The sequence below is a fragment of the Capsella rubella genome, unplaced genomic scaffold (genome assembly GCF_000375325.1).
Source record: "Capsella rubella cultivar Monte Gargano unplaced genomic scaffold, Caprub1_0 scaffold_7, whole genome shotgun sequence".
In the NCBI taxonomy this organism is placed as follows: domain Eukaryota; kingdom Viridiplantae; phylum Streptophyta; class Magnoliopsida; order Brassicales; family Brassicaceae; genus Capsella; species Capsella rubella.
In genome coordinates, this window is record NW_006238917.1 from 4,258,261 (window position 1) to 4,278,539 (window position 20,279).

At 38.5% G+C, this 20,279-nt stretch overlaps 8 protein-coding genes and 4 non-coding genes across 13 annotated transcripts; 7 read left to right on the plus strand and 5 right to left on the minus strand.

Moving 5' to 3' along the window:
• Nucleotides 1-105: 105 nt before the first annotated feature.
• On the plus strand, nt 106-1,952 carry LOC17879855 (F-box/LRR-repeat protein At4g29420). The gene is made up of 2 exons (XM_006283667.2): nt 106-582; nt 932-1,952. The coding sequence occupies exons 1-2, from the start codon at nt 138-140 to the stop codon at nt 1,831-1,833; spliced, it is 1,347 nt and encodes a 448-aa protein (XP_006283729.1). The 5' UTR covers nt 106-137; the 3' UTR covers nt 1,834-1,952.
• Nucleotides 1,953-2,010: 58 nt separating this feature from the next.
• TRNAP-UGG lies at nt 2,011-2,082 on the minus strand. The gene has a single exon. It is a non-coding gene; the product is annotated as a tRNA-Pro (tRNA).
• A 64-nt stretch (nt 2,083-2,146) lies between these two features.
• Nucleotides 2,147-3,997, plus strand: LOC17880826 (60S ribosomal protein L28-2). The gene is made up of 4 exons (XM_006284653.2): nt 2,147-2,251; nt 2,374-2,535; nt 2,776-2,939; nt 3,681-3,997. Exons 2-4 carry the CDS (start codon nt 2,388-2,390, stop codon nt 3,798-3,800), a joined length of 432 nt encoding a protein of 143 aa, XP_006284715.1. The 5' UTR covers nt 2,147-2,251; nt 2,374-2,387; the 3' UTR covers nt 3,801-3,997.
• LOC111829807 lies at nt 3,133-3,229 on the plus strand. The gene has a single exon (XR_002833163.1). It is a non-coding gene; the product is annotated as a small nucleolar RNA R24 (small nucleolar RNA).
• LOC111829808 lies at nt 3,290-3,386 on the plus strand. The gene has a single exon (XR_002833164.1). It is a non-coding gene; the product is annotated as a small nucleolar RNA R24 (small nucleolar RNA).
• Nucleotides 3,503-3,599, plus strand: LOC111829809. The gene has a single exon (XR_002833165.1). It is a non-coding gene; the product is annotated as a small nucleolar RNA R24 (small nucleolar RNA).
• Nucleotides 3,998-4,086: 89 nt separating the features above from the next.
• On the minus strand, nt 4,087-5,891 carry LOC17880268. The gene is made up of 7 exons (XM_006284163.2): nt 5,465-5,891; nt 5,222-5,307; nt 4,985-5,063; nt 4,818-4,877; nt 4,612-4,733; nt 4,425-4,496; nt 4,087-4,323 (listed from the first exon to the last, which is right to left on the minus strand). The coding sequence occupies exons 1-7, from the start codon at nt 5,825-5,827 to the stop codon at nt 4,221-4,223; spliced, it is 885 nt and encodes a 294-aa protein (XP_006284225.1). The 5' UTR covers nt 5,828-5,891; the 3' UTR covers nt 4,087-4,220.
• Nucleotides 5,892-6,048: 157 nt separating this feature from the next.
• Nucleotides 6,049-7,206, plus strand: LOC17879485 (60S ribosomal protein L31-1). 2 transcript variants are annotated; one of them, XM_006284718.2, is made up of 3 exons: nt 6,049-6,130; nt 6,259-6,368; nt 6,772-7,206. In XM_006284718.2, exons 2-3 carry the CDS (start codon nt 6,289-6,291, stop codon nt 7,049-7,051), a joined length of 360 nt encoding a protein of 119 aa, XP_006284780.1. In that variant the 5' UTR covers nt 6,049-6,130; nt 6,259-6,288; the 3' UTR covers nt 7,052-7,206. The 2 variants fall into 2 exon arrangements, with proteins under 2 accessions (XP_006284780.1, XP_023634968.1); XM_023779200.1 differs by lacking the exon at nt 6,049-6,130 and having other exon boundaries at nt 6,156-6,368.
• Nucleotides 7,207-7,464: 258 nt separating this feature from the next.
• LOC111829583 (40S ribosomal protein S30) lies at nt 7,465-8,431 on the plus strand. The gene is made up of 3 exons (XM_023778989.1): nt 7,465-7,578; nt 7,661-7,798; nt 8,146-8,431. The coding sequence occupies exons 1-3, from the start codon at nt 7,575-7,577 to the stop codon at nt 8,190-8,192; spliced, it is 189 nt and encodes a 62-aa protein (XP_023634757.1). The 5' UTR covers nt 7,465-7,574; the 3' UTR covers nt 8,193-8,431.
• A 318-nt stretch (nt 8,432-8,749) lies between these two features.
• Nucleotides 8,750-15,138, minus strand: LOC17877662 (serine/threonine-protein kinase VPS15). The gene is made up of 11 exons (XM_006282370.2): nt 14,700-15,138; nt 14,432-14,554; nt 14,299-14,344; nt 14,048-14,208; nt 13,730-13,809; nt 13,462-13,567; nt 13,027-13,203; nt 9,948-12,947; nt 9,466-9,707; nt 9,245-9,344; nt 8,750-9,128 (listed from the first exon to the last, which is right to left on the minus strand). The coding sequence occupies exons 1-11, from the start codon at nt 14,970-14,972 to the stop codon at nt 8,952-8,954; spliced, it is 4,485 nt and encodes a 1,494-aa protein (XP_006282432.1). The 5' UTR covers nt 14,973-15,138; the 3' UTR covers nt 8,750-8,951.
• A 1,444-nt stretch (nt 15,139-16,582) lies between these two features.
• LOC17880092 (F-box/kelch-repeat protein At4g29370) lies at nt 16,583-17,990 on the minus strand. The gene has a single exon (XM_006285521.2). It carries the CDS (start codon nt 17,988-17,990, stop codon nt 16,815-16,817), a length of 1,176 nt encoding a protein of 391 aa, XP_006285583.1. The 3' UTR covers nt 16,583-16,814.
• Nucleotides 17,991-19,097: 1,107 nt separating this feature from the next.
• Nucleotides 19,098-20,279, minus strand: LOC17881007 (F-box/kelch-repeat protein At5g39560). The gene has a single exon (XM_006285425.1). The coding sequence runs from the start codon at nt 20,277-20,279 to the stop codon at nt 19,098-19,100; it is 1,182 nt and encodes a 393-aa protein (XP_006285487.1).

Genomic DNA, 20,279 nt, shown 5'->3' on the forward strand with positions numbered 1-20,279 from the left:
TTCACACAATTCATAAGGGTAGTTTAGACTTTATAATTTAGCACGTGCAGGCTTTAATCACACGTACGTTCTCACATTTCAATAACTCTGATTCTCTCATCTTCTTCTTCCTTTTTCAATTCCCAAATTCAACAACCATGGACGAGTTACCTCCAGAGCTCTTGGTGAATATTCTGACTCGACTCAACGATTCCGAATCCCTAGCTCGATGTCGAGTTGCTTCCAAGACATTGAACTCTCTTTCGCGTCAAGTTCGCACCGTGAATCTCATATGCACCTTGTCCCGGTTCTTAAAATCGAGGTCCATCGCCGTCACGCCGTTCAAAGCGATCTTCAAGAGCCTAATCGAGAATTGTTGTAACATCCGCTCAATCTCAATCGGGGTCGATAAGGCGCTTAGAGGAATGTCGTTTGACGACTTGAATGAAGATGACGCCAAAGATTTGTACCTGACCGATGTCGAATTCGCGCAGGAGTGGTTGCCTAGAGTTGGTGAAGACCTGGAGATGCTGTCTATATCTGATTTCTGGATTCAGTCTTGCTGGAGGAAGTCAGATATTTTGGCGCTCATTTCTTCAAACTGTAAGTTTTGATTCTGCATCATCATTTCCTTTAGTTTGGGATTCGTTTGCGAATAGTTTTGATAGGAAACAATCTTAGTTTCTTTGGAATCTAAATAGTTTTAAGTAAAGATGATGATGATGATATATGATCTCATTCTCAGAAAATTAGTTGAGGTGATGTAGTCTGATAGCTCATCAATGAGGCGAATTGAGCAATCCTTGGTTTGTTTTAGGAGTGAGTAATAACATTTGTGATAATTTGTGCTTCAGATTTTCAGGAAATTTTCTATGTATCTGAAGTAATTAACAGGAAGTCAATTTGGAATCATTCTATCGATATCTCACCCAAGTCTATTTCTATTTTGCAGGTAGTAAGTTAGTCAAACTAGAGGTGAAGAATGCTTGGCTATCAGTTGTTGGCCTGACCCAGATGCCCAGTCTCAGACATTTGACACTCGAGTTCATCAGACTCGATGATGAGAATCTAGAGAAGGTCAATGATTGTTTCCCTTTTCTTCAAGTGCTAAATTTGATTGGCGTGGGAGGATTGAAGGAACCGAGAATACATTTTCTGCACCTTAATAGTTGTCATTGGACCTTGTCGAATGCTCCACTTTCCTTGGCTATCGTGGCGCCAAACCTCCTTGAACTCAGGCTGAAATGCAAAAAACCCAAATCGCTTCTCCTCGAAACACCCAAGTTGGTGAAGTTCCATTTTTCTATAGAGGACACCGAAGGTGTAAGTTTTGGGGAGTTTCAAGATCTGAATTCTTTAGAGCTCATTTCTCCCGACATATACAGGCTAATCAGAAACACCCATTTTGGCAACAAGATCAGAATGCTTGCAGTGGACTTAGTCAAGTCTATAGAAGAATCAGAAAAGCAAAAACTTGGATTGGGAACACTCCTCAAAGCATTCCCTGGAATCATTTCTCTAAGTTTGAGTCCAAGAACTTGGTCAGATATCGAAACCCATTTCCAAAGCGAAGGTCTAATACATATGAAGGGAAGCGATAGCTTGAAACTGATAACAGCATGTGTTCAGTCGTCAGATCATACTGAAGTTCATCAAACAGTTTCTTTCATTAAGTCTATACTTAATAACTACAGAGGCTTGACGAACATGAGACTGATGATTCACCAGGACAAAGACCCTAGCGTAAGAACCAATCTGATCTCGGCATGCATGATGAGTAACCCGCGAGTGAGATGGAAATGGGGAACATGGGCTGAAGGAGGTGAAGATATGTGGTTCTCCGATAGCGCCTAAGATCTAAGATTCAAGTCTGAAACTTGAGCGATTATGTATATACTTGTATTGATGATGATGGTAACAAAGAATTTGATTTGATGTGTAGAAGTTTTCCATATCTTGTGCTAAAGTTTCTATATAGAGTTTGTATACAAATATAGAGTTAGGCACCATGTAAAATATACATATTAAAAAGGGGCGTTCCGAGAATCGAACTCGGGACCTCTCGCACCCAAAGCGAGAATCATACCACTAGACCAAACGCCCATTTGACATAATCTCTCTTTCAATTGGATTTGACTATAGTTATTGCATCCCAGAATTAAATTAGGGTTTTGCAGAGAGTGTATATATTAACTCATCGTCATGACTCAACTCCGGCACGAGTCTCGTTCTCTTCTCTATTCCGCCGTCATCTAGGTCTGCGAATATCAAGGTGAGCTTAAATCATCGCTTTGTTTAGCATTATGTCGTTCTATGCTTTTTCATTCTGTCTGTTACTTGATTGATCGATTCATATATATTTTGCTGATAAATACTTTGTTTTTTAAAAACTAGTGAAGGAACTCGAAATGGCAACAGTTCCAGGACAGCTGATCTGGGAGATCGTAAAGAAAAACAATTGTTTCTTGGTGAAGCAGTTCGGTAGAGGTAATGCTAAAGTTCAATTCAGCAAAGAGAGCAACAACCTCGTCAACCACAACTCTTACAAGCACTCTGGTATTACACTCTTGTGCCCACTCTAGATTTATCTGAAATTTTTAATTTTCTGAATCTGTGTGATAGAATGTTGCTTATATAAAAACAAAATAATTGGTGAAGTTAGCATAGTATTGAATTGGATGAGTTTCTTATTGGTTTGATGGAATAGTTTCTGGTTACTTGCTGTTTGGTGATATGATTTGTATGAGCATCTTTGTATGTAATTTAAATTTGTAAGTCTTTTTGATATGTTTACAGGTTTGGCAAACAAGAAGACAGTGACCATCCAGGCAGCTCACAAGGACCAAGCTGTGGTACTCGCAACCACCAAGACAAAGAGACAAAACAAGCCTAAGCTCTCTGTTAACAAGTCTGTCCTCAGGAAGGAGTTCCCGAGGATGACCAAAGCTGTTGTCAACCAGGTATTACTCATTTTCGTAATACGAATGTTTGTTAGTTTTTGTTGCATATAGGTTAAATTCCTAGTATGGTTACGTTTTTGCTCATTAGTTTGTATGAAGAGGTTGCGCTTTACATGTTTGAGTATTTGGAAAATCTTATAGACGGGTTCTTTAATGAACTGATACCTTAGAATTGATGATAGTTTTGGTTTTATGAGCTGTGATGAGAAAGCTAACACGTAAGAAGAGGTATTCCTTTGTGGGGTATTTCTTCAATGAAATACATTTGTTACGCTTGGCTTCTGAGCTAATGCTTCTTAGCTATTGTTTTAAATTTAGTGTTTTTATTTTGCTTTTTTGGTGACAAATTTTTATCTGTGATGAGAAAGCTAACACGTAAGAAGAGGTACTCCTTTGTGGGGTATCTCTTCTATGAAATACATTTGTTACGCTTGGCTTCTGAGTTAGAACTTGTCACTTCAATGGATTATAGTTGCTACTTTTGTTATACTTTGGCTTCTGTGCGTTTATAAAGCATTAACATATAAGAATTTGCTATTGTACTTTTTTTTTTTGTGCAATTTTGATCAGTGATGAGAAAGCTAACACGTAAGAAGAAGACTCCTTTGTGGGGTACTTCCTTCAATGAAATATATTTGTTACGCTTGGCTTCTGAGATAAATCTTTCTTGTCTTCACTATTTCGAATTGTTTCTGTTTCTTTTATTGATGTATTGATCGAGTTGTTGTCTACTCTGTTCAGGTGGTCGACAACTACTACAGGCCTGATTTGAAGAAGGCAGCACTTGCTAGGCTCAGTGCTATCAGCAGAGGTCTTAGAGTCGCCAAGTCTGGTCCCAAGAGGAGAAACAGACAAGCTTGAAGAATTCACCACTGAATTATTATTTTACTTCTAGAAAGCTTGTTGTGCGCCACTGAGAGTTTCAGACAGCAGCTTGTAGGTTAAAGATTTTTCCTGAACAGTTGAGAGTTTTGCTTAAACCACCATCCCTTGTCATCTTTTGTTTCACACTAAATGAAGTTCAAAAACATTCTTATTATTGTTAATTTTTAAACAAATTCTGAACTACTATCGGATAGGCTATACTGAACAAATACTACTATGACTTGCTTCTGACTTTTAACCACAAGTTTTGCAAGTCATGTAGTAATTGGAAATTCTGATTATACTGATCATAACATTACTTCAAGCTATATATAGATCATGTAATCTACGAAAAAAACATACTGTATGTTCAATTCTGTAGCTTCTTAAACAGATATAATCTTTAACTGTAAGATGTTAAATCTTGTGGACTCTGAAACCAGATTCCTCTGATGTCATATTCTCCTTCCAGCTCTCGAACTCAGATCCACCAAACACAAGTTTCTTTATCCCGACATAACTGGACAAAAACAAAACTTTCAATGTTAGCGCTTCCACACTTTTGAACCATATCCAGCTTAAGAACATTTTTAGTTGATATAGAGTGAGAACTGGACTCACTCTGAGCTGATTTGTGTCAATGCATTTATCAGAACATCGAGAATCAACGGCTCAGAGGTCCCAATATCGAGCCTGTCAAAACCATTGTTCACGTTAGAGAAGGAAATCTGCAAGAGCCACAAAAGTTTGCCAAACACAAAGCCAAAAACTTAAAAGGAAAACGTTTTAGGATAATCAGAACTATCACCATATGCGAGCGACATTGTCTTGGACCTCAAGATCCCCGATGTTATAAAACGTGGTGGGCTCGACATTAGCTCCAAGAATAGCATCATAGTTTGGCCTCTTATCCATTGGTGCTTGTGATAACTGCGACAAAAGAGAAATCAGATTCATTCTTATATATATATTGTGTGATTAACAATGCTTGTACTTCCTCAATAAGAGACATACTTGCATATTCATGGAGTTGTATCCACCAAGTCGTCCAAGGATATGCCAGGAACGGATTGTCTGCAAAATTACAGCCATTAAAACAAAGCAGTGAGTGAGATGTTAAGTTTGTCTCTACCTTCTCAGAATAGTATAGGAAATGCTAAGATTCAGCTTGAGAGACTCACATCAGAGATCAAGGCTATGTCTTTATCCAGTGGTGCATTGTAAAACTCCATCCACATGTATGAATTCGAATACTCAAATCTTACAAAACATAAAAAAAAAAAACTGACAGAGTTTACATATATCGATCCTAATCTAGCAGAACAATCAAATGTGCAAACAAAATCAAGCAAGAGAATCAAATAAAAACCCATTTTTTAACTTCAAAGCAACCAAATGAATAATCTGAGGCCACTCACTTGTTAAATGAGACCTGCATCGAAGCTGCTGAACCAGTCTTAGTGTGAATAATTTTGTTCCTCTTCTTCCTCAATCTCTCTTCCATCTACATAAGAGTTCATTAATACTCAACCATTTCAACATATCAATCAAAATTAACCGAGTCAACTCTAAGTTTCAGCTCAAACCTTTACTTCATCAATCTATCAGCTCAACAAGCTTCTCATTTGAAAAATTGTATCAAAAGATATAAACTATGTTACCTTCTTTTGAGCTTTCTCTGGGTTATCCAAACAATCTCCGAGAATATCAGCGAATTCAGGGTCTTTATCGTAATTTACATTTTCTTTTTTGGCTCCGTAAACGCCTCTCTTCCTCGCTGAGAACTCATCCTCTCCTTCTTCTTCAAATTCTTCCACATCTTCTTCCATTTCTTGATCCAGACCATTTACTCGTAGCTTTACACTCTTCCTAGACCAACTCGCACGTATCTCCGGGACTTTCGGTGCCGGAATCGTGCCGGTGACCCGAAACGGCGCCAAATTGTATACGCAAAGATTCGAGTGGTTGTTGTTCTTAGCCGTAGAAGGCTGAAGAAGGTGAAGAGAGCACTGAAACCTTAGCATCTTTATGTTCTTCTTCCTCTTTACTTCTCCACTTCTTCTGAGTTCTGTAAGTAGCTTTGAGAGCTGATACGGGTTTTGGAAGAGATGAAATCAAGGGTTTATCGTAGTTTACGGTGGACGTGCGCGTACACGAATTTTTTTAAAGCTAACGTGGCAAAAACAGATCAACCTCTATGGATATTAATATAAAGCCCATGGGGCCTAATATTAGATCCATAGGACTGAAGCTTGCAGATTAGGGTTTTCTAGGGTTTAATTTCCCTACTCTCTCTGTTGTTCACTGTCCATCTCTGTGCTCGAAAGGTACTACTGAGATTGATTGATTCTAATGTTGATTTTTGTGAATGCTGATTGATATTGATGTGGATGTCTTGTATGGATATGGAATGTGTTGGAGTAATATTTAGCTGTGGCTTTACACGAATTTGCAGGCTTCACTGAAGTGAGAGTGACAGAGGATAATGGAGAAAGGTAAAGGGAGGAAGGAGGAGGTGGTTACAAGGGAGTACACTATCAATCTCCACAGGCGTCTCCATAGCTGGTAAACAAAAAAAAACAAGTCAAAACATTCAGTATCTTGGATTTTCTTATGTGAATTTTGATTTTTGGTACATGAGCTTGCATTTGTCCTAGTCTTCGCTATTCAGATTAAATTGCTGCTTAGGTACTGTGATTCTAGTGTGTCTCTGTTTGAATTGCTGATTGGGAGTAGCTTAGTTCCTTATATGTAATCACTGCATCATTGGTTGCTTGCAGAATTACAAGTTTGTTATATAGTAAACAAATTTCTTACTCGTTTCAGTGGTTCATCATTCATCTCTGTATATTTGGCTAATTACTAAGAGCAATGAATTATGGGGTTATATATGTATACCCTTTGTTCTGATTTACTAGCTTCTTTTGTTAGTACTTACATCTGCTGCGTCTTGGGATTATATGAACAGCACATTCAAGAAGAAGGCACCAAATGCCATAAAGGAGATTAGGAAGTTCTCAGAGAAAGCCATGGGAACAAAAGATGTAAGAGTTGATGTGAAGCTCAACAAGCAAATATGGAGCAAAGGAATCCGAGGTCCCCCGAGGAGAATCAGAGTGCGTGTTGCCCGCAAGAGGAACGACGATGAAGATGCAAAAGAAGAGTTTTACTCACTCGTCACTGTGGCTGAGATCCCAGCTGAAGGTCTATCTGGTTTGGGAACCAAAGTCATCGAGGAAGACGAGTAGTAGTAAACCTTATCTGACAATAGCTTCCTTGTTTCATCCCTTTCCTAATTATTTATATGGAAAGACAATACACTTCATCATTCAAGTTATACAGTCACTTTCTATATGGATTTAAATGATTTAATCTACGAATAGAAAATCCCTGATTGAGTTAACTTTTAAGTGAGATGATCTCAAAGTGTTTGCGATTTACCAATTTACCATTATTTGAAGTATTATACCGTTTTTACTGAGACAAAATTGGTTAAAACGTTATGTTTTTGAATTGAATTGAATAAGATCTACAAAGGAGGAAATACTGTTTTGTTTTACGGGCTTCTCTGACGTAGGAATATTAAATTTGATACTTATATAGGCCCATTAATAAATCACAAATGGTCCTTATCTTTACAGATCGTCCACTTCACTTAAATATCTATCACTCAGAGAAAACCCTAATCCGTAGAACCTTAAAGCGCCGTCGCATTTTAGCCGGAGAGAGCTGTAGTTCCGTCGGCAGAAGAATCCTCGTAATCAATCAATCATGGGTAAGACTAACTCTTTGAACTATTGTTCCGATTTATCGTAGCTGTAATTGATGTTATGGTGTTTGGAATGATGATTGATTAGGTAAGGTACACGGTTCCTTGGCTCGTGCCGGTAAGGTGAGAGGTCAGACACCGAAAGTGGCTAAACAGGACAAGAAGAAGAAGCCACGTGGTCGTGCCCACAAAAGGTTGCAACACAATCGCCGTTTCGTCACCGCCGGTAACATATTCTATTTCACTCTAATTTCGGTTGTTAAGTTAGTTAGTTAGTTAGTTAGTTGAGCTTGTGTCTCACTGTTTTTTATCAGATGATTGTTTAGTTCAAACGCTGTTAGATCACACTGTTGTGCAATTGTACAGTGTTCTTAATGGTATTGGGAATTGAATGATATTTTTCCTCTTGTAGGAGAGAAATGCTTAGTTTCTTAACATTTTGTTATGATCATCTTTGAATTTTATTCTTATCGAGTATCAATCTGTTATGTGTGTGTATTCGTTTTTTAATAGATTATTTCTTCATGAGAGATGTAGAATTTTGATTTTCTCATTTCATTTCATCTTTTACAGTTGTTGGATTCGGCAAGAAGAGAGGACCCAACTCGTCTGAGAAGTAAACGATGATCATACTGGATCGATGAGGCTCGAAGTGTTGCCTTGCTCTTTTGTTTTGCTGTCTCGTTTGATGTGTTGCATGTTTTTATTGGTGGTCTTCTGCTGATGGATCATTAGTTAGTAAAGAGTTCTGCAATATCCTCTTTGTTAAAGATGTTCCAATTTGGTTTTTCGATATAGACTATTGTAACTTTCTCATGCATTTCTCAATTAGTTTGACTTTGACCAAAGTTTTTTTCAATCGATGTTTGCAGACACTAACATAACAGCGATAAAGATATACATGAACGAACACTTGGTTTGCTAGCCTTTTTTTCTTCGTAAAAAACAAAAAAAATATGTTTCCCAAGTAAGCTAACTAATTCATACCAGATCAACTATAACATGTTCGTTAAATTTGCAACCTGATATAGCATTCAATAATCCACTGTTTATTTCTCAACTGATACTTTGGAGGTAGAAGTGTTCTGTAGAGTGCTAATATAAATAGAAAGAGTTGAGTCGAGAGAGATACAAGCTACCATATGATTCAAGTAATTTACGCTTTTAACGATCGATAAGGCTGTAACAAAGCAAAATTTGAAAAGGTTCACTACATTGTAAAAAAATCTGTACAGTAACAGAGTTTGTGGAATAAAAAAGGATACAAGGCTAAAAAATTTCTTTTAGCATTTGTGGTAGTATGTTACAATGAAAAGGTAAAAAATAAGAAACACTATAACACTGTACACACAGACGATCACGGTTTTTTTTTTTTTTTTTTACTTCCAGACCTTAATGGCTCCATCTCTGCTACTTGATATCAACAGTCTCTGATTCAGTTTCACAGATGCCAAAGACTGAACTGAGTCACGGTGACAACCCGCGGTGTCTGTCGCAGCAGCTGCAAGTACCGCCTTTGCCGTCAGTTTGGTTGCCAGAGGCCGCCTCTTTGTCTCCTGCAAAGAATTCACAAACACAATTTCATCAAAAGAGATCATTAAAGGCTAATGCTAATCTATAAAACTTCAGGATATCGTTATGAGAAGGTCAATAATATATATGATCAACAGACCTGAACAAATTGCACGCCGGAGTTGGTTTTAAGTTCATAGAAATCATCGTTTCCTACTCCTTTCAAATTCGGACCGCATATACAATAACTTCTCTCAGGGCTGTGTTGGTTCAAACATGCAGAAAACAAGAATTGCGTCAGTTTTTGTTTATTATCCACAGGAGGTGTGACAAAATGATTGATGGTAAAAATCACAAGTTACTAAAGTTTGGATTTAAGACCTGGAGTAGTCCCAACGCCGAATCTTCAAATCAGTACCACCTGTTAACAAGTCGCCTCCAGGTAAAGGAAGCAAAGTGCGGATACCAGGAAGACGAGGAGGAGGCTCATTCAACTCTTCGATTCTGTACTTGGAACTCATGTTCTGGCGAGGATTCGGCTTGGAACTTACCTTAGTGCTTGGTAACTTCCATTGAAACTCAGAAACATCCGTCTCGTTTTCATAGTTTGCTACTCTCAATACCTACAAAATCCCGACAGAATCAGCTCAATTACAAGTCCAATTCAGTATCCAGCTCAAAGGTAATGGTCTACTCTAACAAAACAGAGTTTTTTTCATGGACCGATTCAAAACTGCACCTCGAATTACTATTAAACTATTTACATCCTTATTCAAACTTGCGACCCCAACAAAAAACTGTAGGCCACTCGAGAAAATCAATATCCAAAGTCAAGGTAAAATATACCGGTAGAACAGCATTACCTGGTGACAGTTACCTCCATCTGCATTCCAGAGTGAAACTTCGTTGCAACCGGCAGCAACATAAATATTAGGTCTCATACTGGTGGACACTGAGACGCTTGGAGGAAGAAAGCAGAGGCACATCTTCTCTATGGGGCATATGATAGGGTATTGCCATGAATTTACGGGAACACGAAATCTCAAATCCCAAAGAGTAAGCACTCCCCTTGAAGACCCAGAGACAAACCAATTCCCGCAAGGGCTTGTAACCAAAGATGAAACATATCCTTCTTCAGGGTTTGCTTTCAGTGTCCATGCATCTAAATCTGATCTTGTATCCCAAAGGTGGATTCCACAGTTTTGAGTACTATACATTACCATCGGACCAGAAAGACTATCAGCGGTATAATTAAAGAGAGAAACTAGAGCGCCTTCTTTAACATCCTTCTTTTTTATATCAACAATTCCTGAATACTTTTCCACTACGTTCCCCAAGCCTCTGGAGATATGGTCAATTGAAAACATATGTATCACACCATCGGAGGCTCCAACTACAACTTGTGTTGAATTCCGAAGCATTGTTGTGCACATCCCTCTACTTCCCTCGAGATGATATGTTAGCCTTGACCTAAAAGAGATGTCCTTTTCCAGTTTTCTAGAGTCCCACACCTTCACTGTGGAATCATCTGATACACTAACAAAAAAGCTATGATCGCTTGAAGTGGCAATGTCGTTGACCGCAGAGCGATGCTCCTGTAAATGAGCTACTAATACTCCACGAGGCTTCCACCCTGAATCCGGAACCGTTGTCCTTGACAGAGATGGTTCTCCAACAAGATCCGCTGGAGAAGAAGCATCTTCTGAAGTTATAGAAGCACTTTTTGAGGAGCTTGATACACCGAGATCTTGAAATTTACTGATAGCTGAGGGGATTTGTTCATTTTCTCTGCTTTCTGGCTCATGTACGACTCTGTAAAATTGTTTAGGATTGGTACCGACATGGAATGACCCAGAAATCAGCTTAGGCACTGGGACCGAACTAGCCAAGTTAAAGGACTTACTCATGGAATCCATCCATGGCACTGATAATGAACCCATTCCCAGAGAGTTCATCTGCAATGAAGACTCAGAAGCCACAGGAGGATTTGTAGCTGCTCGTTTGTCCATGCTAAAGGAATAGAGAGGTATGTTCTCTGGTTCAATAACGCTATTCAAACCAGATACATATGGTGCCATAAACCCAGAGAACTGTAACTTCTCTGGATATAAGGGATCACGTAACTCAACAGTGTTGGAAACATTGGGTCTTGGGTTTCTCGGGATTCTCAATTTTGCATCTTTTTCTGCATATTTTCCTTGAACTTCTTGTTGCTTCGATGCACTCCTAATCTGTGATTGTTCTTCCAGATTTTGCTTCTGTTCGGCCCCGTATTCTATTGAATTCAACTCTCCAGTATCTTTGTCAAACAAATCAACAGTTTCCCAATCTTTGGATTGAGGTGAAGAACTGTACCATATCTTTCGCTGTCTCGCCATGATTTCTGGTTTCCTAGCTTTTTCTATGATACTGTAAATCACTTCCCTTGTGACTTGGGGCTTCAAACATGAAAGTAGACCTTCCTCAGAAGCAATTGACGCAGGGAGTCTACTGAGAAAGGGGCGTATTACTGGGGCAATAAAAGCATAAGAGTCGACTGCACCTAAGCATTCACTACTTGCGGCAATGAAAGTGACAACTGCCCTCCTTACCCATTGAGATGGATAGCGCAGCAACGGATAAACACACTCTATCATTTGGAGGATAGCTCTCTTCCGCAAGAAACTACTCTTGCATAATGTGGATAAGCACTCCAATGCATTGACAATGACAGCCTCTGTCTGATCACTCAAAGCTTGATCGATATAGGGCAACAGATACTCCTCCACACTTCTCTGACCAACAAAAAAGCATACATAAACAATCTTTTCAAAGAATACAGATCTTAGCTGTTCATCTCTGTCATTTAGAAAGGCAGGGAGGATCGGTAGTAGAAAGTCATTACTCTGCCTCTGACCAAAGAAAAAGCAGAGTTCTCCTATGTCCTGAAGGAGTGCTCTTCTAACATTTGGAGTTTGTTTTGGACCCATAACAAGCTCTTGAACAACTTCAGCTATAGTTTTTCTAAGCTGTGCAAGCTGCGCATTGCCATTTGCCTTTTGCAAATGACTGGGGGACTCACTAGGAGGTGTAGCGGAGATCTGCTGGGAATTCAATTCATTAAGAACCCCTGCGTCGCTCAACTGGAAAGAATGCATCAGGAATCCATAGGCAGTAAGGGCAAGTTTTGCAATATTGCTGGCATAGCATATCCTCACACTCTCTTCTGTATCTTCAGGAAGCATGGAGAGCATAGGAAATATATACTCTGGGAAAATCTTCGCATCACTGGGAGGAAAATCTCGAACAAGCGGCAGAATGTCACACAAAGTTTCCATGGCAGCACACCGCACAATTGCTGTTGGATCAGAAAGCAAGGCAACAACGTATGGAAGTACACGCTGTAAGCGATCATCATCATCAATATACAAAGAGCAAGACCTCAATAGAAGTATAGCTTCCCTCCTCAAATGAGGCAACTTGATATTGCGGATACAAGAACAGAGCATAGATGCAATAAGAACCATTCCCTCACATTTCATGTTACCCTCTACCGGTAGAAAAGGTGTGCCATAAGTGTCAGAACGGCTATCATAGAGAGACATTAGTGTCTCCAAATCGTCCATTGTTATCTTTTTTAAGAAAGGATGGCGATTTTTCTTGACTGCATCAGAAATAGAGTAAAGGATCTCATCCTTGGAGTTAACAGTATTCCTGCTCAAGTCTTTCGATATGTTCAATTTGTGATTTGCAAAATTTTCCTGTACCTTGCTTGCGTTCACTGAATTTGAAGGTACAGGAGAATCACCACCAATCTCATCACCTGGCTTATTTTCCATCATCTTCTTCAGTATTTCTTGAAATATCCCCTGGCAAGTTGCTACCTAAACGTAATGAAGCAAAAATATATAAATCAAGTTGATACGGAATGTAGCAAGAGTAAACAGAAATTGTGATGGTTACCCTCATATCTGACGGAAGTGGATTCCAACAACAATATAAAGTGTGCAGAAATGGTGAAAAGTAGTTTGGGAAAACATCTCCCACATAATTTTGCAGGTAGTCTTCAGCTGATAGGCGTGCTTCAGGTTCTAACTGAATCATATGAAGAATCATCTTGCGAATTCCTGGATCAGGAATCTGAATCCAATAAAAAGAGAAAGACCAGCAAAGAAAGAATGAAATTTTTTGAAAACAATTAGCCGAAAACATGCAACTCAGAAGTCAGAACCATAGAAGTCACAAGTCCCATGTACCACTCAAATGGAAGGTGAAAAGAATGTTATTTGAACATCAAGACAATCGATGAGACAAGTTCTTAAGAAAGAAAGATATGGGGATGGGAAGAGATTGATACCTATAAAGAGAATAGAAATAGAAAGATGCGATAAGAAATACCTTTTCAAGGTGTTGGCTAGGATCATGTTGCCCTCTACGATAAGCGAGAAGCTGGGCCAGTTCAAATAATGGCTGACCCTCAAGAAAAAGTTCTGCTATCACACACCTGCAGCATTAATATGATTCTATTACAATATGTTATCAACTCTAATACTTAAGGACTTAAGGTAAGAAAATGTGTTTCCATTTAAAAAAGGTATGTGTACGTAAACCATTAGGAGCATTAAACAGTTTGAGTGATACAAAAAAAGATGGCATATGAGCTCACCCAACAGCAAATATATCCATGGACGGCTTTAATGGAGCATCTTGTGCTACTTGTGTCTCACCTCCGTGCTCATAGAATCTCTGTAATTAAGCAACAATCTGTTAAACCATGGAAAATAAGAAAAAAAAACAGAATCATGACAAACAAGAAAGAGTGCTTTTTGTTTGATGGTTCCTTGCCACCACCTCTAACTAGTGATATGGAAAGATAAAAATCGTGTTGCATCAAAAACAGAGGGATAATATCCTCCCCAGAGGTGCAATGGAACAACTTGACAGATCTACGTTGATCAAATAAAAAGTCAATGGTCTAAAGTACCTCAGGAGCCAGATAACAAAGTCTTTGTCCCCTTGTGTCAAAGAAGAAGGAGAAGTCTGATGGATCATCATAAGGAATGTATGTGGGTTTGAAGGATGCAAAATCAGCAAGGTAAAGCCAGTTCCAGGAAGTGAGCAATACGTTCTCGCACTTGATATCACCTAAAATATTGCATAGTCACACACACATCACTTCATTGAGCCATCAGTCCATCATGATTGATCATATGCTCTCGAACTATTAAAGCTTACCATGACATATATCCTTCTCATGACATTGCTTCACAGCAAGAAGCAGCTGCAGAACAAACAAAATTCAGAAAACAGTGTACCTCAGAAAAACTTTACACCTCAAATAGAATGAATGCAAGACCAAGAAAACAACCTGAAACGCCAACCATTTCTTCTCTACAAGGCTGAGGAAAGGCCGAGTACTCAACCGATCATGCAGATTACTGTAAAAGTACTGCCTCACTAGATAAGCCGCTTTATCAGTCTCTTGCCAAAACTGCAAACGATCAAGCAACGACATTAATCTAGCAGCAGTACGGAGAGAAGCTGCAAAATCATTCCTTTTTCGTCCCAGCAAGATAAAATCCAAACCAGAAATCACTAAACACACAAGCCTAATACAAATAAATCGAATCAAAAACCTGGAAAGGCCAGACGTGAGGATGCTCTAGAGACAAAAACACATCCTTGATCTTAACGAGACGGCGCTCATACTCCCTGAGATCGATCGAGTCACCACGCTTGAAGTAAACCTTAACAACCACCAATCCTTCGTCGTGCTTACATTGGATCGACTTGAGGAATCTCCCTCGACACAGAACCTCTTTCAAGACCAGATTGTACGAAGACGGCAAGTCGTGGAGGTAGTACTCCGTCGCCGAGACTTGTGTCGTCCGAGCGATTTTGTTTCCCATAATTAAATTGTTTTTCCTTCGATTGAGGGTGTGTTAAACACTCAGCTGAATTCGAACATGGAATTTGATTATTCCGGCGATAAACAGAATTGTCTCCGGCGACGGAGGAAGGAGAGAGTTTTGCGTGCTTTGGACTTCCTCTCAGAATTTAAAGTTCGGATGAGTTTTTCCCCAATTCGACACGTTTCCAACTTTTTTTTTCTCTTAATCCTTAGTTTAGTTTTACACATTACATTACAAACTTTATATTCCTTTATGTATTACAATACGATATTTTGGAAATTTGTTAGATTTGCACTTTATGTATTTATTTCAAAAATAGGAACTTTTTTTTTCAAGTGTTACCCAATGAAAGCAATTTTTATTCAGTATAGTGAGTATACGAATGAGAAATCTTATTTAGTTACTAATAAAATCTTATTTACTAATTCTTAAAACTATATCCTTAACCAAATTAAGTAAATTGACTTACATGAAACTTAAATTTTCCAGTCTCAGTAGATATTGGAATTCCAATCAATCTTGAATGGAAGAAAATCAAATTTTCTACTTTCAATGTTTTGATCATACATATACAACAAATAGGATCTCTAATATAGAATTAGTGGATGGATAATATCGAAATATCGATCGAGTTCAAATGGTCTCTTCTTCCTTTAGATGTTCAGGAGAACACAATTTATTATAATAAAAACGTAAGATTTTTACAAATAAAGTGCATCACAACGAAGATGAAAATGTAATGAAATGAAGAGGAGTGATCAAACAGAAACAGCTAGACAGCGCAAAACCTTGTATGAGTTGGGGAGTGAATGAACAACATTAGTCCACTTAATCTTCCCATGAATCTCATCTTTAAGTCTTTCGAACGCAACCATCAAGCACACAATTTTCTTGTTAGGACAGCGTCCCGTTAGTACAAACTTTTCCAACACAAATACATTTTGTCCACCACAGTTAACTATTTCTATCATACGGCAGCAACTACTATAATTGTCATTAACCAGTTTACCCAAACCCGTGACATATCTCCATTGTTCAAACCATTACCAAATTAATCTAACCATACATACAATTTAGCAAATGTTTCTAGCCTAAGGACAGAATCCGAGATGACACTGTTTACGAGGTTTTGTTTTTAACACTGAACAAAATCACATATTCAAAAACTGCACAGCATGTATGAAAACTCAAAAGTGTTTTTGAGTTACATCTTTATCCCGAGAATTCTGAACTGTGTGACGATACAGCATGCTTAGAAGAAGAAGGAGAAACCAAAAAAAAAAAAAAAAAAAGAGTAAACTTAAAGCTTCGTAACTACTATTTCAAAGACAGTAAATCAATAACACATAAATCTGTAAGAACAACAAGTCAAAAACAGAGGAAAGGGGAAAAAAAACAAATTAAAGTATAGAAACAATAAAAATATCAAAGCAAGCATCATACTCCTAGAGACACAATCATGCATGCCAATCTAGTTTAAAATCTCACCACGGAACATGATAACATTTTTAGGTGAAATACTTTCTGAAAATCTCTTCACTTCAAAGTGAAAACAAAATACACGTACTACTCTAATACTTATACTTATCAGTGTTTAGAAGATGACCTTCAAAGAAACAACATAGAGACTAGCGCTCGCAGCACTGAATAACTTTATAATGTAGCCGGAATCAAACAAGAATGCTTACAAAATGGGCACAGTCTATCTATTATTCTTACAAAAAATGCAAACTGGGATAGCCATAAAAGATGTCAGACACTTAGACTGTATCACCAACAAAAACACAAAGTACAAATTTTAATAGCAAAAGGATGACTCTACTAGCGAGTAAAGAGTCATCAAACAGAAAGGGCTATACAACTCAAGAAGTTAAACGACTTAGGAACCGTAAGCACAACATTAACCCACTCAATCTTCCCCCAAATCGAACCTCCATAGCCTTTTTCGAGCACAACCATGGCACACCAAATGTTCTTGTTCTGACTACGACCAGGCCGCTCAAACCTATCCCAAAGAATAGCGAGTTTCCCACCATAGTTAACTAATTCAACCATACAATTACGGAAATCAGTACTAGCACTACGGTACCTTTTCAATCCTTCCAAACCTCCCACATCTATCCACTTCCTAGCCTCAAAGTCATACCACTTGTATCTAGCGCAAGAGTAACAATACATCACATTATCTATCACACACCACGAATCCGTCCATAGTAGGCTCAACTGATCCTCCACAACACTCCACTTACCTTCCTTGACATCATAAACCCAATCCTTAACCCTAGCCTCTGTCTTTACGTAAATATTTCCTTCCACCACATCGATCTTTCGAACTGCATTAAATCTAACCTTACTATCAGGATTCTCCGGTAAGGTCCTCCATGTCTTAGTCTTTATATCGTACATCTCGAACCAGTTCACGTCCCCACAAGAAGGGTCACATCCTCCCATTACATAAATCTTGTAATCAAGGAGACATGAGGACGCGTGTCTCCTCTTCATCTTCATGCCAGGGACAAGTTCCCACATGTGGCTCAGATAGTCGTAAACCCAAAAAGCCGATTCAAAGCTCTCGGCCATGTATTCACCGTAGATCTTTGGACCGATCGTTACGTTTGAATTTGAATATGGAAGATAATTAAAAGAAGGAACGAAGAGATTTCTCCTACCATCGGTTAGGTTTGGATTAGGTGTGGCTCTGAGACGGAACCATCGCCGAGTTGGCTCAGCGAATGGTATGGTGGAGAACCGTAGAAAGATATAGAGGCAATATATCTCGGTGGTTCCGAGTTGAGATCGAGCGGCGTAGAGCTCTTGAGAAGAGATGAGAGAACGAAAGGTTTTAGAGACGAGGGAGAGTGAAGGGTAATACGATTTAGAGATACGTGCCAAGCAGTTAACAATGATTTCGTTTGGAAGTGAAGTTAACGACGGCGGACATGGTGGTACAAGATGTTGTAGCGGCTGAAGCTTAGTCTTTTTATGCGGCGGCTCAGCTTCTTCTTCGGTGATCATCGTCGACGGTGGAGAGAAAAAAAAATCATGAAAGATGGGGCTAAAATATATAGAAATGATTAGGTCAACAGATTCAACAAGCCAATCTACTCATAAATTAATGCTGTCAAAAGAAAAGACAAAAGTAAAGGGAAATATTAAACACGTTACCATTAGAAAAAAAAAATATTTTACTATATTAGTAGATTTATTTCTGAATATATGTAGATACCAATATAAGGATTTTCTATTATCAAACCCCCATAAGAAAAAATTAAATATTTTTTTACAAAAATATTTATTCAACAACTTTTTCATTCAACAATTTTTTTTTATTTTCTACCTTTTTGTGTACTTTGAATGTCAGGAAGAAACACTAGTAGTTATATCGATTTTTTACTAATGATCTCTCGTTTAATATAAGCTTGATTTTTGAGCTAATGGACGAGATCTTCTACAAATTGCTACAAACAAAGTTTTCATGTAGAAGAAGTATTCAATCTTTGGTTGCGGTATGCGCGCGAAAACCTAAAAGGTGTAACAGTGAAGAAAAAAACTTGTCTAATTGTATAAACAACCAGATAGAGATCAGTCAAACCTGTAAAAATTGGCACTGGAAATAATGAGATGTAATGTAACAACTTCTCTCTTACATAAAAATTTTGATATCTGTTATATAACTTGGTTATAAGTTGATTAATTAGAGTATTTCGTTATATATATTTTTCGCTTTTTACTAACAGTCGTCACGTTAATAAGCTAAGGTTAGCTAGTGGATTAGATCTTTCTACAACAAATTAGTTTCTGAAACAAAAGTTTTTCATTTAAAGAAAGAATATTCCATCGTTGGTAATCTATGTGATAAAACTACGTACAAAGGTGTCAGATTAGTTTGTTTGAGTATTGAACTGATCAAAATTTTTTGTCTTATTTCAGTTGACACAAAAAAAAAACAAATGTAGACAATGAGAGAGAGAGATTTTGATAAATAAAAGCATAAACATGTGTCATGCTACATGACTAAATGAGATCGATCAACCAATAAGATATGGTGCTTGCTGATCTCATCTTGTAATGTTTTGTACTAAACTGAAACACTTCTATTCTAAACTTGGCCGGAACGACTAATCAAATCGAAACTACTACACAATTACTCAAGAAGTCAAACGAATAGGGGACCGTAAGAAGAGTATTATACCACTCCATCTTACACCAAACCGCACCTCCATGGTGCTTCTCTAATGCCATCTTTGCGCACCTGATTCTCTTTTTCTGTTCTCCGTTTTCGATGTGAACTGTTACCCACACAACTAAAAGTTTCCCACCATAGTTAAGTAAATCGAGCACATACCCCGGTGCTAAGGAACATGTATCCTTAAGCAATAAGGCCAAATTCGAACCCTTGACCTTTCTCCACTTTCTACTCTTCGAGTCATACCATACGCAACAATGGGAGTTTTTATAACAATACATTACATTCTCTATCACACACCAAGCATCTATCCACATGTTGCTTGAGTGCGTTTCTACAACTTCCCATATACCCTTTTTCGGATCATAAGCATAGTCCTTTGTATCATCCATTACGTAAATCTTTCCTTCCAGCACAGTGATTACTATCTCTTGCTCGCTGCTACGTAGCTCGTCGGCTCCATGGCTCGGCAAAGAACTCCAAGTCTGAGTCCTTATGTCAAATACTTCCATCCAAGCCATGGACTCGTCCTTACCACAACCTCTCATTACATAGATTTTCCCATCAACAAAAACGGCATTTGCACACTCCCGAGCCACCATCATATTGGGGCCATCACGCCATGTGTTACTCCTACAATCAAGAATACGAACAGCTGAAGTCGGTGGTGATTTGTAGGGTGCACCGATTAAGTAGATCTCCGAACCAACAGCTACGGTGGACTGATAAGGTATACAATGAGGATGGGGGCAACAAGGTACCCGGACCAATGAAAATTCATTAGGAATATCATCATCGTCCGTTAGGGTTTTGACAGGTTTCATCCATAGAGTGTACCATTCAGGAGATTGGCTCTTAGGCAATTCTAAGGAGAAATAGAGACATGGTTCTGTGGTTCCAATGTTAGATCGTGTCGTGTAGAGTTGGGGAGAAGAGAGGAGGGAGAGGAATCTCTTGGATACAAGAGAGAGTTTAGGGTAATCCCATCTCGAGATACGGGCAAGAATGTTTTCTAAGATTTCTTCTGGAAGAGACAACAACGACAGTGGCTGATGGTTCTTCACCTTCTTCTTCTTCTTCGTCTTTTTCTGTATCTCTTTACCTTCTTTGCGGATCAT

Bases quoted from the DNA above. Each gene is read 5' to 3' on its own strand.
- LOC111829583 (XM_023778989.1), top strand. The intron at 7,799-8,145 runs GTAACATATTCT...CATCTTTTACAG, and splicing joins TCGCCGTTTCGTCACCGCCG to TTGTTGGATTCGGCAAGAAG.
- LOC17879855 (XM_006283667.2), top strand. From the start codon at position 138: ATGGACGAGTTACCTCCAGAGCTCTTGGTGAATATTCTGACTCGACTC. The intron at 583-931 runs GTAAGTTTTGAT...TCTATTTTGCAG, and splicing joins GGCGCTCATTTCTTCAAACT to GTAGTAAGTTAGTCAAACTA.
- LOC17877662 (XM_006282370.2), bottom strand. From the start codon at position 14,972: ATGGGAAACAAAATCGCTCGGACGACACAAGTCTCGGCGACGGAGTAC. The intron at 14,345-14,431 runs GTTGTTTTCTTG...TTTGTTCTGCAG, and splicing joins AGAAATGGTTGGCGTTTCAG to CTGCTTCTTGCTGTGAAGCA. The intron at 12,948-13,026 runs GTAACCATCACA...CATTACGTTTAG, and splicing joins CACTTCCGTCAGATATGAGG to GTAGCAACTTGCCAGGGGAT.
- LOC17880092 (XM_006285521.2), bottom strand. From the start codon at position 17,990: ATGATCACCGAAGAAGAAGCTGAGCCGCCGCATAAAAAGACTAAGCTT.
- LOC17880268 (XM_006284163.2), bottom strand. From the start codon at position 5,827: ATGCTAAGGTTTCAGTGCTCTCTTCACCTTCTTCAGCCTTCTACGGCT. The intron at 5,308-5,464 runs GTAACATAGTTT...ACTCTTATGTAG, and splicing joins CAGAGAAAGCTCAAAAGAAG to ATGGAAGAGAGATTGAGGAA. The intron at 4,878-4,984 runs GTGAGTCTCTCA...GTAATTTTGCAG, and splicing joins ACATAGCCTTGATCTCTGAT to ACAATCCGTTCCTGGCATAT.
- LOC17881007 (XM_006285425.1), bottom strand. From the start codon at position 20,279: ATGATCCGCAAAGAAGGTAAAGAGATACAGAAAAAGACGAAGAAGAAG.
- LOC17880826 (XM_006284653.2), top strand. From the start codon at position 2,388: ATGGCAACAGTTCCAGGACAGCTGATCTGGGAGATCGTAAAGAAAAAC. The intron at 2,536-2,775 runs GTATTACACTCT...ATATGTTTACAG, and splicing joins CAACTCTTACAAGCACTCTG to GTTTGGCAAACAAGAAGACA. The intron at 2,940-3,680 runs GTATTACTCATT...TACTCTGTTCAG, and splicing joins CCAAAGCTGTTGTCAACCAG to GTGGTCGACAACTACTACAG.
- LOC17879485 (XM_006284718.2), top strand. From the start codon at position 6,289: ATGGAGAAAGGTAAAGGGAGGAAGGAGGAGGTGGTTACAAGGGAGTAC. The intron at 6,369-6,771 runs GTAAACAAAAAA...TTATATGAACAG, and splicing joins CACAGGCGTCTCCATAGCTG to CACATTCAAGAAGAAGGCAC.